At 34.3% G+C, this 18,894-nt stretch overlaps 1 protein-coding gene across 4 annotated transcripts in view; it reads left to right on the top strand.

Moving 5' to 3' along the window:
• mon2 (Mon2 homolog, regulator of endosome-to-Golgi trafficking) overlaps positions 1-18,894 on the top strand; it is a 195,224-nt gene that overhangs the window by 157,788 nt on the left and 18,542 nt on the right. For 3 of the 4 annotated variants that reach the window (XM_075362346.1, XM_075362343.1, XM_075362347.1), the window contains 4 exons: positions 5,312-5,440; positions 12,531-12,715; positions 14,689-14,882; positions 16,736-17,012. In XM_075362346.1, the coding sequence (XP_075218461.1) occupies positions 5,312-5,440; positions 12,531-12,715; positions 14,689-14,882; positions 16,736-17,012 (785 nt within the window). The remainder of the gene's footprint in view (positions 1-5,311; positions 5,441-12,530; positions 12,716-14,688; positions 14,883-16,735; positions 17,013-18,894) is intronic. The other variant, XM_075362344.1, reaches the window with a different exon arrangement.

Below are 18,894 nucleotides of genomic sequence, written 5' to 3' on the forward strand. Positions count from 1 at the left end.
CACTCGATGGTGTTGCAACATCTTATGAAACACACTCCAAGGTGGAAACTATTGTGCCAATGGGTGAGTGGTTTTACATAGTGAGTCTTGAATTATGTTCTCTGGGCACCTGGGTGAACCCAATTATATTTATTCTAGCTCCAGTACGTGTACCCTCTGCTGGAGGTGTCCGTTATATTGCCAGTACTCGTGGAACCAAAATTTCAAGTCCACAAATAAATTCTATGATGGTTGGTGGTCCATTTGAAAAAACCACCAAAAACTGTTTAGTAAAAAGGCCTTGATCAGCTTTGTCTGATGTGGATAATAGTCATGCAGAATATAGTGCATTAAATTTTGATGCATTAAATGTAAATTATAAAAATATTCGATTTGTTGTTTTTCAAAATAATCAGGAAGGTCTCACCTTTCCTGATTAACAAAGTTGTAACAGGTTCAGGTGGTTCCTCGAAGAACATCAGAAAGTTACGAGAATGATCGATTCTGATCAAAACATTTAACGACAAGCAGAATTGATCTCTCTTGCATCTCACTAATATGGGCGGTATAAAAATAAGTGTGTAAACTCTAAATAGCAGCCAGGGAGTAATTTTTTGCTGATATCTTTTGGATATGTATGTCACTGAAATGGCTAATGATCTTCGTCCCAAAGATTTTGTAGAAATAAATGTGCTAAGGAAGGCCACAATGACACTAACTGCGAAGAAGATGAAAAATGTGTGAACTACAGTAGTTCACATACAGCTCGCTCCTGAGATTGCCCAATGTTTAAAAAAGAACAGGCAATTCTCAGAATCTGTACCAAGCAGAAGCTATCTTTTCTGGCTCAAAGAGAATATAAAAAGACACTTAACTTATGGAACCTGTTAAACCAGATATATCTTTGTCACCGCTACAACAAAAAAAGTCCTACAAATTCAGGTAATCAGTCAGCAGTGCGGATCCTGCAATGAGCTAAGAAACTTGTTCAGATGTTGTCTGATCAAGTTGCTTTACTTACAGCCACTATTTCAGAGCTAACTAAGATGAAAAGAAGTCCTTAGTTGCAGCTAGTGAAACCAACAGTGCGATCCCTCTGAAAGTCCCCATTTTTACCTCTGCAGACAGGAGTACACACAGCTGGCAGTAAACTATCTAATAAGCTTCCTGTTAAGGGAGGCCGCACACAACCCCCTCAGGGATGTCATCTGCGACTTCCCATTCTTCAAAATCTCCTCCTGCATCACCTCATATACTAAAATATATATGGTTGAGGAACTGCTCGACCGCAGGACATTGGGATTTTTTAAAATTAAAAATTCTGAAAAGAAAAACCAGATTACCTACAAATAATTTTTAATATATCTATCTGTAATTCTATATATATAATTACAAATTTCTTAAACATGGTTTCCGCTGATATGTTCTAATAAAATAAAAATAAATAAAATTTATAAATCCAGCTTACCAGTAATTAAAATATAAAATCTCAAGATCTTTTGGTTCTTAAACCATTGTCAGAAGAATTAAAATATTACAAAATAAGGTCAAGATTATAATAAAATAACAGTCATAACTGTACGGATATTATCAGTATACTGAATTAAAATGTAAAATCTACTCTGGTGGAGTAAAATGAAATTAATTGAAACCAAGTTATAAGGATAAATTATATTTTAATTATTTATATCTATTATCTCTTTTTGTTTATATTTAAAACATATTTAAATAATTCACCCTCTTTAAAAAATTTTTGTTCATTAATATAATTTTTTTTCCGTTAATAAGAATTTTGTTTCTGTTCTGTGTCTCTCACTTCATCATACACTAATGAATTTCAGAGGTACAAGATAGAGATGGAAGTATTATCGTTAAACACTAGTGATTCGGTTGGTGAATAAAATCCTCCATTTGCATTCAATGAGTTAGTTGCCTTGCCCACTAAAAAACTCACGAGACACCTCCCTTGTACCTACAACATTCGTCTCTGTATGCTGTCACACTTTCCTAATTGGGCACTACAACACCTATTATGTATTTATAATGGTTTATTCTCCACACAAGTCTTCCCACCTGTCTGGTCAGAAGCCATTGTCATACCAGTACTTAAACCTGATAAAGACAAAGCATGTCCCTGCAAGCTGCCGCTCTATCTCCTTGACAGATATTTTATGCAAAGTGGTGGAGAGAATGGTGAACCGCAGGCTTACATGGAACTTAGAGAGACATGGCCTTTTTTTCTCCAGAACAGTTTGGTTTCCGCCAAGGATAATCTTCCATTGACCATTTAGTGTCAGTGGAAGCAGTTATTCAAAACGCTTACCTATTCTGCCACTGCCGTGTCATTATCTTCTTTTATATCAGGAAGGCGTATGATACAGCCTGGCAACATGGTATTCTAAACACCCTTAAAGAATGGGTAGTCAAGGGCAATATGCTTGCTTTTATTAGCGGTTTCTTAAATTACCAAACTTTCTGTGTTTGTGCTGGAAATTTTTTATCGAGTAGTGTCACCTTAGAGAATGGAGTGCCTCAAGGAAGTGTATTAAGTATCACCTTGTTTGCTATAGCTATCAGCAGTATTACTAAATGTATGCATACAGCTGTTTCATGTTCTTTATTTGTTGATGATTTTGCCATATGTATTACGTCTTGTTCAACAGCCACAGCAGAGAGACTACTTCAGAACACTATATCTCACTTTGGAGCTTGGTCCAAGGTTACCGGCTTCACCTTTTCTCCTAAGAAAACAAAATGTGTAGTCTTTTCTCGCCTGTAGAACCCTTCTATTTCACAAGTCTCTCAATGGAGAGCAAATTGCTATCTCTGCTGATGTTTTTTGATAGCCATCTTACAGGGGTCAAACACATCAAAAGGTTAAAAACGAAATGTTTCTAACTTGTAGATATGCTGCGTGTCTTGAGCAACACCAATTGGGGAGTCAAGTATGTTCCATTTTTATTATTACTTAGTTTGTTCCCATTTAGATTATGGTTGTGTCGCCTACTCTTCAGCACGTCATACAATGCTTAAAATGCTGGATGCTGTACATTATGCTTTCCTCCATCTTGCTACAGATGCCTTTAGATCAAGCCCTGTCATAAGCATACTTGTTGACTGTAGTGAGCCATCAGTTTGGGGTAGATGGGACCAGCATTTAGCATTCTACATTGCTCATCTTAAAGCACATCTGAATCACCCAAATTTTAATGTAGTCCTTGCAAATCCTCATTTACGTAGGTATGAGGACCATTATACAGCACGTATGGGTATTCATACCTAGTGTTTACTACATCTTTTAAATATTAATACACTTTCTATTTTTCCAATTTATCCATGTTCATATCCTTCAACAAACCTATAGAACGATCAGCCCTATAGGCCAATCAACCCTATCAAATTTAATTTTGACCTTACTATACACAATAAAATAATCAACAGCTCCTCTTGTCTTTCAGCACATGTTTTACTATTTTCCAGACAAATCCAGATGCAATAGTATTAAACTGATGGATCAAAACAGAATAATACCATAGGATGCACATTTGTAGTTAAAGACAGAACCTATATATTTGGTCTACCTGGTGTTACAAGTGTCATTACTGTTGAACTTTAGGCTATCAGTAAGGTTCTGAATATCATTAACCAAAAATACTAACATATTCTTATTTGTAGCGACTTGTGTAGTGCACTCCATGCTTTGGAAGAGTTGTACTCTGGACACCCTATTGTCACTGAAATCATAATGCAATTGCCGAGTTGAACCACAACACACAAGTGAGTTTCTACTGGATTCCTAGCCATGTGGGAATTCCAGGTAATGAATATGCAAATTCTACTGCCAAAGACACAAATAGTCAGCCTTCCTTCACCACTCTTGTTGCTTCCAGCTTTATTAAATGCATAAAACACTCTTTTCGAGCAAAGTGTCAAGGTGACTGGATGACTACACTAGATAACAAACTCTAGCGCATTAATGATTCTGTGTTGTCATGGGACTCAAGAAAAATTCATCTTGAGGAAGTGGACCTCTGTTGATTGCGGTTAGGACATATCAGGATCATGGGTACCTCCTGTCAGCAGAAAATGCATGACTATGCATATGATGCAACTGCTGCTTGACTGTGTGCCACATCCTTGTGGATTGCATATGTTACACAGCCTTGTGTCATAAATTTAAATTGTCCAGAAACATTCATCAAATCCTGGGCAATAATAAGGGAAGTTTTAGACTGGGTGTTGCTAGTTTTACAAAGTGTTAATATTTTACACAAAATTTAATGTTGTGGTGTATATATTTAGTTTTGGTGTTGAAGAGTTTTATTTTAATGTAGTTGTTTTTCTTTTCCCTTTAATTGCTATGATTTTTAAGTTTTTTTGTTTTTTTTGCAATCTGAACTTCTCTCTTTACACCTCTCTTGCACTTCATTAAATTTTACTTTTGTGTTTCTTTTAAATAAATTTATCTTATTAAGATACCTGCTGTAAGTTTTTAATGATATTTAAAGATTTTAGTGATATTTTATCTTTGTTATTAGTTGTAAGTTTTAGGTTATTTTTTATATTTTTGTTTTTAATGTAGACTTAGTTTTTATATTAGTTAAGGTTTTTATATTAGACCCTTAATCTTTCTGTTATCTGAGAAGGAACCCTTTACACCCCTCTCAGACTTTGTTAAATTCTGTTTATTTTTAATTTAACTTTATATTTTGTATGTTTACATTTATTTTAATTTTATGTTTACGACTGATATTAATTTTAAATGTTTTTTAAGAGATATTTTAGATGTGATATTATTTATAAGTTTTTGTTTAAGTTTTTAGTTTTTAGCCTAGTATTTTTTTCTTAAAATGTTTTATTCTGGGCAATGTTAACACAAATTTTTCGCCATCAAAAAAAAATTCATGTGATAAGAAATTTTTAATACTGATCAGTTGTAGTTTTTTATATAGCTTCTTTTAATTGTTAGTATAATTATCAACAATGTAATACTGAGAATTAAACATTAAAAGACTCCTTTTCCTTCTGAATATGAGTTTAATAATTTTAATATAAATAAATTAACTGTGTTGGGTAAATGGATATAAGGATGATAATGTTTTTTTTTTATTATTTTACGAATGAGTAGTCACCAAAATTTAGATTTATTTCCTCTTATTACACAAAAAAGCAAATTTTTTAATAAACATAGAAGTTAATGTAAAAATGTTTACATAGGTATATAATTTTTATAATGATGGACCAAGTTTGAATTATATTTTTAAAGGATTAAAATTAAAAATGCCTTAGTATTTTTAAAATATGTAATGATTAATTTTCTCTCTCATTTCAGAATGAATGGGTTGTAATGAATTATGTGCCATTTGGTGAACGTGCTCTACAAATGGTTATTTCTTTATATGTCAAGACGGCTCATGAGTCTCCTGCAATTGAAGGAAATATCCTGAAAGAAATATTAGAAGTAAGTTTTTATTTAATTAGGCTTTTCTTTGCTTTCCTTCAGTTATTACATATGCCTTATTTTTTACTAATTTAAGAAGTAATCCAGAATTATGCCATAAAGTATGATCCATTAACCTAGACAAATAGAGGCAGATTCTTTTTATAAGATTTTACAGAATACTTCTCTCTTCATAAAATCATCTTAATATCTGTTTATTTTAAAGTATTAACCTACCTAATTAGTCCATTTGGAGATTCCACATTGAATTGACGTGTATTTTCGCTCTGCGATTAAAGTGTTTTTTGTACAGTTATTGGTGTTTTTTATTGATTCATGGGTATAGGTATTGTTGGTTAGTGAGTTCTGGACGTGTCTGTAAAATTTTGAGTTTTGGTCATGGATTAATACCATTTTTTACATTTTTTTCACAGAACAGTTTTATTCCCATAAGAAAGCATTGAGTAGAGTTTTACATAACCTACAGAGTGGAACAGAATTTTTCTAAGTCTTTGGACAGGTGAATTCACATAGATCACGTCACAACACAACTGGTAAACAAGAACTTATAAAATTTTCCTTGTTCTCAGTGAGTACTGTGAATTATTCTATGTGCTACAGCTACAGGGTGTCCCATATAAAACGCAACCCAACCTTATATTGGTAGGTATTGAAATAATAAAAAGGCATGTGTAAATGTAAATGTAATTTTTATTATTACCATCCATTACCTTACATTTAGAGTAAACATTGGAAGTGGCCGCCATCTTCTTGAATACAAGCTTCAATTATTTTTACAGCGTTTCTTGCAACTTTTTTAAAAGTTTGTGGCTGGATATTTAATACAGCTTGTTCAATATTGACTTTCAATTGTTCAAGTGTTCTGTAGGCTTTGTCTTTGAGGTAACCCCATAGAAAAAAATCCGCCGCAGTCAAATCTGGAGATCTTGGTGTCCACAACCCTCGACCAATAACACGATAACCAAAGACTTCCTCAGCGAAATCAGAAGTTGAACCTGCGTAGTGCGATGTCGCACCGTCATGTTGTAGCCAGCAGTGTCTGTCTTCCTCTTCCAAGAGTGCACTAAACTGAAATAGAATATCCTGATATCGTTCTCCATTAATGGTGTACTCGAAAAAAATAGGACCGATTATTTTCTTCCGCGATATTGCGCACCACACTCCCAACTTGTGCGGGTGTAATTGTTTTTCGTGATAAACGTGGGGATTTTCAGCACTCCAAATTCTACTGTTTTGGCTGTTTACGTAGCCATCCAAATGAAACCGTGCTCCATCTGTGAAAAATAACGAATCCATAACATTAATTAAGAAATCGACGGAACCATTGACAATATTGTAGCCGTTTTTCTTTGTTGGGCTCAAGAAGTTGATGAACCGTTTGAATGCGAGAAGGTCGTAATTGTAATTGTTTGGTCACCCAATGAACAGTTGATTTAGACAAATTAATTACAGCAGACAAACGTCTGATCGATTTATTTGGTGAGGCGAGTAATCGGTCTTTGATTTCAGTGACTGTATCTGTATTCAACACTGACTTTTGTGTTCCTTGTTATTAACAGAACCAGTCTCTCTAAATTTTGCAACTAACCTTAATACTGATGTTTTGTTAGGAGCTGGTTTATCTGGGTACTTATGGCAAAACAAATCTTGCATTGCAACCACTGATTTCGTACTGAAGTACAACTCAACAATGAAAACACGTTCATCTAGCGAAAACACCATCTTGTCTCTAGCAATACACTGAACGTTATGATTTCATTGTTGTTACTATCGGTAGTGTTCTACTGTGTCGCCGTGATGTTCAGATGTTGGACGGGTCCATTTCAGTAACAAGTAGGGGAGTAAGCTTGACTTGAAATTTCATGGATGAGTGATTGATGGGTTGCGTTTTATATGGGACACCCTGTATAAGGGGGAATCTTTAAACATTCATATCTTCTGAACCCTTCCCCCAATTTCAAAATCCTTCCGGTTCTGGGCGAATCTTGCCCATTCCCATCCTTTGACCCCCTTCCAAATTTTGGCTCCCCTGAAATTTTTATTTGATCTTTGGGGGATACATCTTCCTTACTCCCTGCTGTCGAAAATTTTATTTGATTTTCAGGGGAATACATTTTACCTGAAAAAAAATTCAAATTTTAATTTTAATTAATATTAGGCAGGCATGGGACAATTAAAATTAGGCAGTTATTTTTACACGGACTTGAATACTAGATTGTGGATACCGGTGTTCTTTGGTGGTTGGGTTTCAATTAACCACACATCTCAGGAATGGTCGAACTGAGAATGTACAAGACTACACTTCATTTATACTCATACATATCATCCTCATTCATCCTCTGAAGAATTATCTAAACGGTAGTTACCGGAGACTAAAGAGGAAAAATGAGAGAGGCAGGCGTGGGGCTGATTTCATTGTGGCAACTGAGCCCAATAGGTATGTAGTCGCAGGAAGCGACTGATGTGCAGACAGAAGAGTTGATGTAGCTATCCAAGACATCAATGGACAGATTTCTTGGCAATTCCTGTAAAGGAGAGATGGCATTGTGTTGTTGGAGTTGGTAGATGTGGTGGTAATAGGAGCATATGTCTTCTCAAACTGTGCACTCGCCAAGTATCAGGCCTTCATAGATGATCTCCATGAGATAATAACTAGATCAACCTAGAAGACAATACTGCTGGAAGACTTCAATTGTAAATCAGTGGCAACAGGTAGTGGATGCACTAATTGTAGGGGTGAGTTACTGAAGGACTTGATGGTAGTCAGTAGTTTAAATTGTATAAATGATACCACTCCCCACGTTCGAGGCTAGAAGTCACGCTTCAATCCTAAATTTGACAATCTTGGATGGCGGATCGGACCTGCACCTGTCTGATTGGTGTGTACTCTGGTATAACTTTGCCAATGATCATCTGGCAACCTGGCTGGAGATTAGAGACAGATCATTCAAAAGAAGAGATCAGGGACTGCTCCCAAGGCTGACTTACAGACAAATCAAAATAGTATCCACAATCGTGTCCAGAGCTGTCAATGATGGCATTTAGTTGACTCCTGAAGCCCTGCAGGTCACTATAAAACAAGAAATAGGCAAGAACTCAATTGGACGGGGAGCATACAGGTCACCCTACTGGTGGAATCTGCGATTGTCCAGTTGCGCCAGGATATACAGCATGAAAGACAACTATGCACTGCCTCAGAAGATCAGGCAGGGAAGAGTGCCTCATTGCAATGCACCATTACAAAGACAGCAGAAAGATACTCAATTATGAAATAAAGACAGAGAAACGCAGAAAATGGTTGGATTTATGTGCAGACCTGGATTGCAATCCCTGGGGGCAGGTGTATCATAGTAACAAAGAAGCTAGGAAGAAGCTTGCCCGTACTTACGAAGGAGAGTGCAATAAGAGAGGTCAAGAAACTTTTTCCCTGTCGGGAACAAGACATAGACAGACCACAGGACTCGTAGATTCACGATGGATAAGTTGACCTGGGTAATTGGTAGACTGGGTGACAAGTGGAGTCCTAGACCTGATGGGATTCCTGCACTGATCCTTAAAAGCCTTGTGAGATAAATACCGTGTGAAGTCACGGATGTGGTTGATAGTGGTCTGGAGAGTGGCTCCTTCATGGTTTGCTGGAAGGAGGCACAGGTGGTCTTCCTCCCCAAGGATGGACCAGCTGGTCGGCCAGCAGAATATTGTCCTATTTGACTGTTAAATACCATGGCCAAAGTGGTGGAAAGGATACTGGCAGTAAGATTAATAGATGAACTAAAAACTGGGGTGGGTATTCACTCAAACCAGTACGGCTTCTCTAAGGGAAAGTTGACCACCCTGGCGATCTCAAGAGTGATAAACTGGGCTCCAAGAGAAATAGAGGGCACATGGAGAACAAGGAATATACCAACGATGATTTTTCTAGATGTAAAAAATGCATTTGGTTCCATACCGTAGGGATCCATTATGGAGTCATTGAGAGAGAAGGGCATTAGTAATTACCTGTGCAGGCAGGTTGGAGATTATCTACAGGATAGGTGGGCCACAGCTGATACACAACAAGACGGCTACCAGTTTCAGATATTTGAGATGCTTTGGAACGTGTTTTATAATAGCATGTTGAACTTCCATCTGCCAGCATGGACGGGGAGACTATTGCATACACCGATGACCTTGTGGTCCTTGTCAGTGGAAGAACAAAAGAGGAAATACAGGCAAGGAGCAATTCTGTTTTATCTTTAATTGACCAGTGGATGCAAACACACGGACTGAAAGTGGCGGTTAACAAATGTGAGTTCATAACCCTAAGTGGAAGATGCAAGGTGGGGCCAATAGAACTGAGAATTGGTGACCAGCTGTTGCATTGGAGGGATAAGGTCAAATACCATGGTGTAACAATAGATAGAGCATGCAGATTTGGCGAACACATCATAGAAGTCTGTAATAAGGTGGAAAGGTCAGTGGACGCCTTAAATAGACTTTTGTCTTCGCGGGCTGCTCCTGGCTCGGCCAAATGAAGAGTAATCATATCAGCCGTAGCCTCGGTTCTTCTGTACATGGCGCCGGCTTGGGGCAGGACAATTAACATCCAGCAAAATCTCAACAGTCTTTTGGAGGGTCCACCGAAGAGCATTACTAGGAGTTGTTACGGGTTATTGGACACTTTCATATGATGCTGCATGTTTTCTTTCTGGGGTTCACATGAACTTACTCATCTCGGAGAGAACGGAACGGTTTGTGGGAGTGAGTAAGGTGGACGCCAGATGTCTGTTATTTGATGTTGGAGTGAGAGCTAGAGGGCTACTGTTAAAGTAAGCTGGATCAGAAGACTTATCCCTGACCTGGGGAAATGGCTTGCTAGGGAACACAGTGAATTAAATTATCATCTGATGGCAGGTCATGTCTGGACATGGCAATTTCGAGGGGTACCTGTGTAGAATAGACAGAAGGGAGTTGCCAACATGTATGTACTGTCACAAGCAAGCTTCAGCGGAGCACACCAAGTTCCATTGCCAGAAATGGCAAAATTCTCAGGTCAGGGTGGGAGTTGCTGATCTAACACCAGAAGATTATACACTGTGTAGATTATACTGGCTTCAGCGGCAAACTGGAGAGCCGTTAACAGTTTGGCGAGGACAATTTTGAAGGAAAAAGATGGTGAAGGGGGTTGCAGTTTAGGGCAGGTAGACAGCCCCAGCTGGAAGGACCGGCATGCTGAGGTGTATCGGCTTCGATGATCAGCCAGGGACCCTGGGGTCTGTAGGCTGGGGAATCAAAAGACCGAGTCCCGGCTGCCATGTAGAGCCCAAGAACAACATAATCGGCTTGGTTCCCCCTCACTAGTAGTTAGAGGCAGGCAAGAAAGTGTACAGACGTGAGTCCCAGTCCTTGGGGGGGCCTGGACACGCATATCCAGAACATCAATCATAAACGACTTTAAGAAGTGCTGTGTAACAAATATATTAGAGGGATTGAAGACGATCTACTATGGGAAAAAAAGCAAGATCATAATGACAGTGACAGTGACACTGCAGATTTTGTAGATCATATCAGTGAGGAGGACTAAGTGGGATTTGTATCTGATTTTATTTTTTGTGAACTGTTACTTTTATTGACAACTTCTGTTACCTGTAATATGTTAACCATTTGTTCTGAAAATCAGTCGTCCTGCATTCAGAAATACATGGTACTTTCAAGTAAGAATTTATTTTTAAGCATTCGAGTGTATACTATTTATTATTCTTTCTGGTTTACATTTAGTTTTAATTCAAAGAAAAAGTCATTTGTAGATTTTAACCCTTTTATTTTCTGTTACTCTCTTTTTATTTTTTGAATTATTATTCTATTTTCAAATTTTCCATTGGTTCAGATCTTGGTTTTTCTCTATTATCATCAGCAAATACCTTGTTTCCTTGAGTTGGTTTTATATGTACGTTATAGTTTTGGATACATCATTGCCAGTGATTAACTGTGTAAACTGTTCACTCTATGCAAATATTCTTAATTTCTTTCTAGACTTTTCAAAGTTAGTATTTTTAAATTCGCAAAAATATATATATAACTTGATCCTTGTCTCATTATTTTCTAATACAGGATCATACCTCTGTTCATAATCTATACTGTTCAATCTGATTTTCCTTAAACTATTTTTATTATATTTTCTCAGAATTTTAATGATACAAAGTAAGATATGAACTGGTATTATTTAGTAAATAATTGTTACTCTGTTCACATGCAAAATTAATTTTAAATGTTTTAAGTTCTATAGTTTTAAAGAATTTTTCTGCCCATTTAAGTTTAGCAAGCATAATCATAGACGTTATAAATTTACTTATGCATAAAACTGACTTCTTACTTATAAAAAATTAATCTTTAAAAGTAAAAATGTATAATACACATAGTGTTGTTCTATCTATGACTATTGCTTTTTTTTATAAAAATAATGAACTTCATAAAATATCAACCTAAAAAATTTAAATAAAGTTCTTCTTACCTTTCTTAACTATTTTTACTTTCATCTATTGATAGAATGTCATATTTTCCAAGTAGCTCACATTTATTTACAATGTAAAATGTTTTTTTTCTTCATTTAGAGAAGGTGTCCTGTTTCAAACTTCTTTAATGTCTTTTTTTCTCGGTTGTTTGTGTATTCCAGTTGGCATTTGAAATTAAAAATTTAGTTTTCTGGTTTTCACCTAATTATTTTCCTTCAGATCCTGTGTATATAGAAAAGAGATTTTTAACTTAATTCTTTGATGACAAGAAAATTAAAATTTCTACAAACTAAGACCTTTGTCATCTTAAGCCATTTTTAAACATAGTACATTTTTCTTTTGCTAATGCTTTTCTTGTTAAAAAAATACAATTACACTGCTTTCTTAAACAGTGCCGTTTAACTATTATTGTACCATTTAACTACGACCTTAATTATAAGGTAATAGCAAGGATGCTTAGCAGTTGCATTGTTTTACATTATATTTCATAAAACATATCCAATCTTCATAAAAATTATTTTGTAATTAGAAATAAATAATTTATACAGATTTTTACATTACTTTTAAAATCTTGTGTAAGATTTGTTATTTTTACGCAGGTTTTAAATGTGCCATTGTCAAGAAGATATGATAGGAGGTATACAGATACTTGGAAATTAGCTGTTTCAAGTTTAATGAGTATACTATCTACAGGAATCCCATTGGCAAGGCAACATTACCACCAATTTACGTCAATGTGGCCACAGCTTGCAGTTACTCTGGACCAGTTACTCTTCCCAAAGAGGTCTTTTTTTTATTATAAACATTTTATTAATAACTTGTTTTTATTTTTTTTTTAATTAACACTGGATTTCTTCTGGTGTTTTTAAAGTCTACCACATAATATACTGGTGGATGAGGATATTTATCTTAATCACTTCATTACTATTAGTTCCTGTTAGTATTTTTTCTATTGAAACTTGCCAGATTAATTTAAAAAGAAGTAATTAATAGATTATTAGTAGCGCTATTTTAATTAAGAAATATGGCATTTTTTCATAATTTATAATAATTCAGCAAGAGTATACATTGTTTATAATGATGGGCAAGTTTAAAATTTACTAAATTATCAACCAGAAAACAAAGGTGATAATATTTTATATGGAGAGTATTAGATCCAAGATAACAATAAAATTATTCAGCAGGTTACTAATTTCAGTTATTTAGGCTGTTATATCTCATATCAGCCTAATACAGATGTAGGAAACATATGTATTAGATGTGTAGATATATGAATCTATGTTAGATACATGTTTTCAACAGTTATGCTGATTAGTAGGTACACCTGTTAATATAATGTTGACTATTTTGACATTTAGAGTAAAAATAATCCAAACTATATGAATTAATTATTGAACCATCTTTGCTGTATGAATGTGAAGTATAAAGAATATCTGGTACTAAAAGAACTCATGTATAGGAAGTTGAGATGCAATTTTTGCAGGGAATTAAGAGGGTGACAAGAACTAATTGCCAGTAAGAACATTCTGCAATATTTGAAAGTGTACTCTGTGAATGATGTGATAAACAGGTATTAGAGCAAATGGATAAGCCTTCTATATTTAACTGAGAACTTGCCTTTGTCAAAAAGATTATATTTTATTCACCTATAGGAAGGTCTAGGAAGGAGATAGGTTCTATGGTTGGGTTAGGGTTATATAGAGAGGTTGAGTGAAACAGGTCATAAGATGTAATTCCTGAATACACTGTTTAAAATTTTTGAAGTGTTAATGATCTACCATTATCCTTACCATCCAGTACATCTTTTAAGAAATTACACTTTTGTCTATACTTTAATGCACGTAAGAGGCAGTTTCCTGATATAGGCAGCCTCCAAAATTTATTGAACTTTATAAATTTATAATTTTAGATTATTTTTATTTCATTAAGCAGTTCTATTTTAGTTTCTCAATTTTATAAAAAAAAATGAATTCCGATTATTGTTGAGTTTGAAATAAATCAGTTTTTCATATTATCAGAGAATTTGAATAGTTTGTGCTGCTTAAGGCTGAAACTTTTATTAAAAATAGGACATAGAAAATTCCCCATTTTTAATATAAAAATCAGAGAAAGGGTTAGAATTGATATTGTACACCTCTTATTTATTAGAGTTCCTATTATTTATAACAGGTATACTCCCAAGTAAAATTTTAATTTATGAAGAATGTGGTGAGAAATACAGTTTTAATATACAGTGGTACGATAAAATTAACAATAATGTCTGATCTCTTACGTGCTGCTCTTTGTATGTGATGTATTTCTACAAAATTAAAAAAATACAGTATTTATTAATTTAACTGTTTTACAGTTTTATAAAAAGAAGAATATGCTTACATGAATGATATAAATTAGTGTCCTGTATTATGTTAGCATTATTTATATTTCTTTTATGTGCTACAGGAAAGAAAGCGACTTGATCAGTTTAAAGGTGGGATAAGTGTGTGTGATCACTGTGATCATGTAGAGTTGCAAAAGTATAAACACAGTAGTTTATACTTTTATCAACATAAATGCTGTTTTGGTTGTTATAAAACTTGTTTGGAAGATATTAAAAAAATACTTAAACACTTAGTACTTATAATAACTATTTGTGTGCATATATACAGAGCACGCATCAGTGAAGAAATCAGACATTTAAAAAATTCAGTACATGGAATACATGATTTTCACTTTTATTTAATATGCTGCTTGTATTATATGTCGTTTACTTTGTTTCAGTAGTAGACCTACGAGTGCAGAACAAACACCTGATGAACTATTAGAAGATGAAAGCGTAGACTGTCAAGTGATTGACTTACTAAAGGAAGAAGTATTATCCCATTCAAGTACAATTCCCAAAGAATTTATTTTAAAAGTAGTTGTTCTTCTCAACAAAGGCTCAATTTTATCAACACAGAATGCAGCTTACATCGGTAAGCACATACTGTTTATTACAAAGTATTGTATTACATTTCCAGTTTGCCTAGCAGAATTACCCAATAATGATAACAGTTTTGTTATTTTATTAGAAAAAAGGTAGTGGCATTTTTAGTACATTCTGCACTATCAGAATTAGCTACAAAATAATAAAATAAATAAATATATATATATATATATATATATATATACATTTATTTATTCATCATAATTGTTTTTTCCTAAAAATTAGACTAGTAAACTAAATTAGTTTTTTTTTTTTTGTCTTCAGTCATTTGACTGGTTTGATGCAGCTCTCCAAGATTCCCTATCTAATGCTAGTCGTTTTATTTCAGTATACCCTCTACATCCTACATCCCTAACAATTTGTTTTACATATTCCAAACTTGGCTTGCCTACACAATTTTTTCCTTCTACCTGTCCTTCCAATATTAAAGCGACTATTCCAGGATGCCTTAGTATGTACCCCATAAGTCTGTCTCTTCTTTTAACTATATTTTTCCAAATGCTTCTTTCTTCATCTATTTGCCACAATACCTCTTCATTTGTCACTTTATCCACCCATCTGATTTTTAACATTCTCCTATAGCACCACATTTCAAAAGCTTCTAATCTTTTCTTCTCAGATACTCCGATTGTCCAAGTTTCACTTCCATATAAAGCGACACTCCAAACATACACTTTCAAAAATCTTTTCCTGACATTTAAATTAATTTTTGATGTAAACAAATTATATTTCTTACTGAAGGCTCGTTTAGCTTGTGCTATTCGGCATTTTATATCGCTCCTGCTTCGTCCATCTTTAGTAATTCTACTTCCCAAATAACAAAATTCTTCTACCTCCATAATCTTTTCTCCTTCTATTTTCACATTCAGTGGTCCATCTTTGTTATTTCTACTACATTTCATTACTTTTGTTTTGTTTTTGTTTATTTTCATGCGATAATTCTTGCGTAGGACTTCATCTGTGCCGTTCATTGTTTCTTCTAAATCCTTTTTACTCTCGGCTAGAATTACTATATCATCAGCAAATCGTAGCATCTTTATCTTTTCACCTTGTACTGTTACTCCTAAATTGTTCCTTACTAAATTAGTAAACATTCATTTTTTCTATTAATGCTGTATAAATCTTTCTAAGAAACACCAAGATATTTCATGTTATCTAATGCTTCCTCATGAAAATTTATAAGATTAAACTGGACAGTTTATCTTCCATTATCATCCTTCTGTTCTTCAAAGTTAGCCTGATTTTATTTTTAAGTATCTTGCTCTCCCTGGATTCCTTCTTTCAAAAGGTTTGCATTCAACAACATGCATATTTATTTATGATATTTATTTCATTCAACTGTATCATTCCACCTTTTATAATTTTTTTATATTTTACTATAAAAGAGGATACTTAATTCCTCTCCTTTATCCTCATACATTCTAATATATGTTTATATTTTCTAATGTATCAAATCCTGGGTTTCAGTCTTCCAGCAGGAAAAATTAATTTCTGTTGACTGCATCCAGTTTTTGGTTACTTTGTTTTAACATCCTATAATAATTTTTATATAACAATACAAGAACAGTTACTGTACAGAAACAGATTTCAAAGACTATTCAACAAGCTTTCCATCAGATTATACCCAACATAAGGCTGCTATACAGATTTTAATAACATGAAAATTTAGACTCATTACTAGACTTTGAAATAAGTGAAAATAGTAAAAATAAAATGTAATAAATCTTGTTAAAAAATGAGAAAGAATGATCTTTTCTCATAGATAGTTTTTCCCTTTTAAAAGGAAGTTTTTGCCTTAATACTCCGTAAGTTTTAAATGTGCTTTAAATTATTGTTTTACAGGCTCTGAAGTAGAATCACATTTGAGAGAAGAACTAGCAAAAGTTTGTTTTGAAACATTACTGCAATTCTCATTGTTAGAGGGACTGGACCAAGATGGCCATGGGAACAATATTGGATCAGGGAATTCAAACAATGCATCTAATGAAAGAAATGATGCCACAAATGAAGAAGGACTAGCCGGTCGCCTTGCCGTTACTGCCCTTTTACATCGTTTCCAGCAGGTCCTTCAACAGTATGTTAAAGATGAAAACAGGAGTGGCAAATGTCCCCTTCCCAGGTAATCAGTCATTATTAATAAACTTCTGTGTGATTAATACTTAATCAGTTAACCTAACTACTTTTGGTATCTATTGTATTGTTTATAAAATAAAATGTATAAATTGTGAATATAATTTAACAATTGTTGCCTTAAATGAATTTTAATGTAAATGTTTCATGTGATTTAAAAGCAGAAAAACAAACAGTGGAAATGATAATAAAATATCTTCTTAAAAGGAATATAACATAATATTTGATATATTATGAAAAATACATGCAAAAAGAGTGCAAGAATATAGAATATATGTTTTTTTGTTAAAACAAATAAATAATATTGTAAAAGATATTATAGAAAAATAGAATCATAGATTAGACTTCACAAGTAGCAGAACTATTTATTGTCACAGCCGTCGCTTTTTAGTGTCAAGGAAAAGCAAACTACATCAGAAAGCTGGCAAAACAGTTAATAAGCTACTTAATAAGAGAATTGTATCTGTTATACATATACAGTCTGATTTGCTGATAATTGTTACTTTTTATTACAAACCAACATTTACACCTCATAAATAATTTAGTTGGTTGTTTAATTTGTAGATAATAATGAATAAGTGAATAAAAGCTAGAGATATACGAGGGACGATCAGAAAGTAAGTTTCACCCCCTCTATGAAACAAACACATATTTATAAACAATTTTTTTTTTGTTCAAGGAAAAACAATATATTTTTATCTATTTTTCGACATAATCACCAAGTTTTTCTAAACACTTCATACCTTATGACAAGTTTTTCAATTCCACTCTCAAAAAAATTTTGCCCAATTTCCTTCAGGACTGCTTCCTTCAGTTCATCATCATTAGCGAACACTCTTCTCCCAGGTCTCACTTGAGAGAATCAAACAGGTGGTAGTCGCGGGATGCTAGGTCGAGGCTGTAAGGCAGATGAGACCACAGTTCCCTCTTGAATTTTTGCAGTAACTCCTTGTCACATGAGCTGAATGAGGAGTAGTGTTGTCGTGAACAACCCCATCGCTTAATCTTATGGGTCTTTGATCTTTAATGGCTTTATGCAATTTTTTTAAAGTCTCACAGTATAATTAGGCATTGATTGTTATTCCTTGGGGCTTAAATTCACTGTAAACAACTCCCTCAGAATCAAAAAAGACTGTCAGCATCCCCTTTCAGGGATTTTTCACTATTTTTGGCTGCAGTAAATGTTTGTGTCTCCATTCATGTGATCCTCATTTAATCTCGGGAGTGTAATGAAGCACTCAGCTCTCATCCCTTGTAATGATTTGTTTCAAAAACTTTGGACCAGTCCTGGAATAACATTGAAGAAAAGAAAGAGCTGATGCAAAACGTTGTGTTTGTGGTTGTTGGTCAACAGATGTGGCACCCATTGTGTACACATCTTAAGTAAACCAAGCTTATGGTGAATAATTGCAAACACAGTACCATAGCTGATGTTAAGTTCACTTACAATCTCTCTAATTTTAATGCATCGGTTATTCAAGATCATTTCATTCACGTTTTCCGCGTTACGTGTCATGTTTGCAGTTGAAGGACGCTCAGCACACAGTTCATCACTCACATTTGTTCTTCAGTTTCTGAACATTTGGCACCATATACCTCAGCAATTTGGCAATGAATTTCACAATAATTGTAATTTTTTGCCCACAAAAATTGGACTATTGAACATACTTCTATGTTGGATGAAACCTGTAGAGGACATGCCATATTCACAACACTACACACGTACTGAATGTCATACAGAATTGCTGCTGGGGGAGTTTGAAGACAACAACACAACCAGAGCTTCCACCACAAGACATTAATATATCCCTTTTAATTCAAGAACATAGCAAGGGTGTAACTTATTTTTTGATCCACCTCTTGTAACATAA

This window comes from Lycorma delicatula, chromosome 4, assembly GCF_047948215.1.
Source record: "Lycorma delicatula isolate Av1 chromosome 4, ASM4794821v1, whole genome shotgun sequence".
In the NCBI taxonomy this organism is placed as follows: domain Eukaryota; kingdom Metazoa; phylum Arthropoda; class Insecta; order Hemiptera; family Fulgoridae; genus Lycorma; species Lycorma delicatula.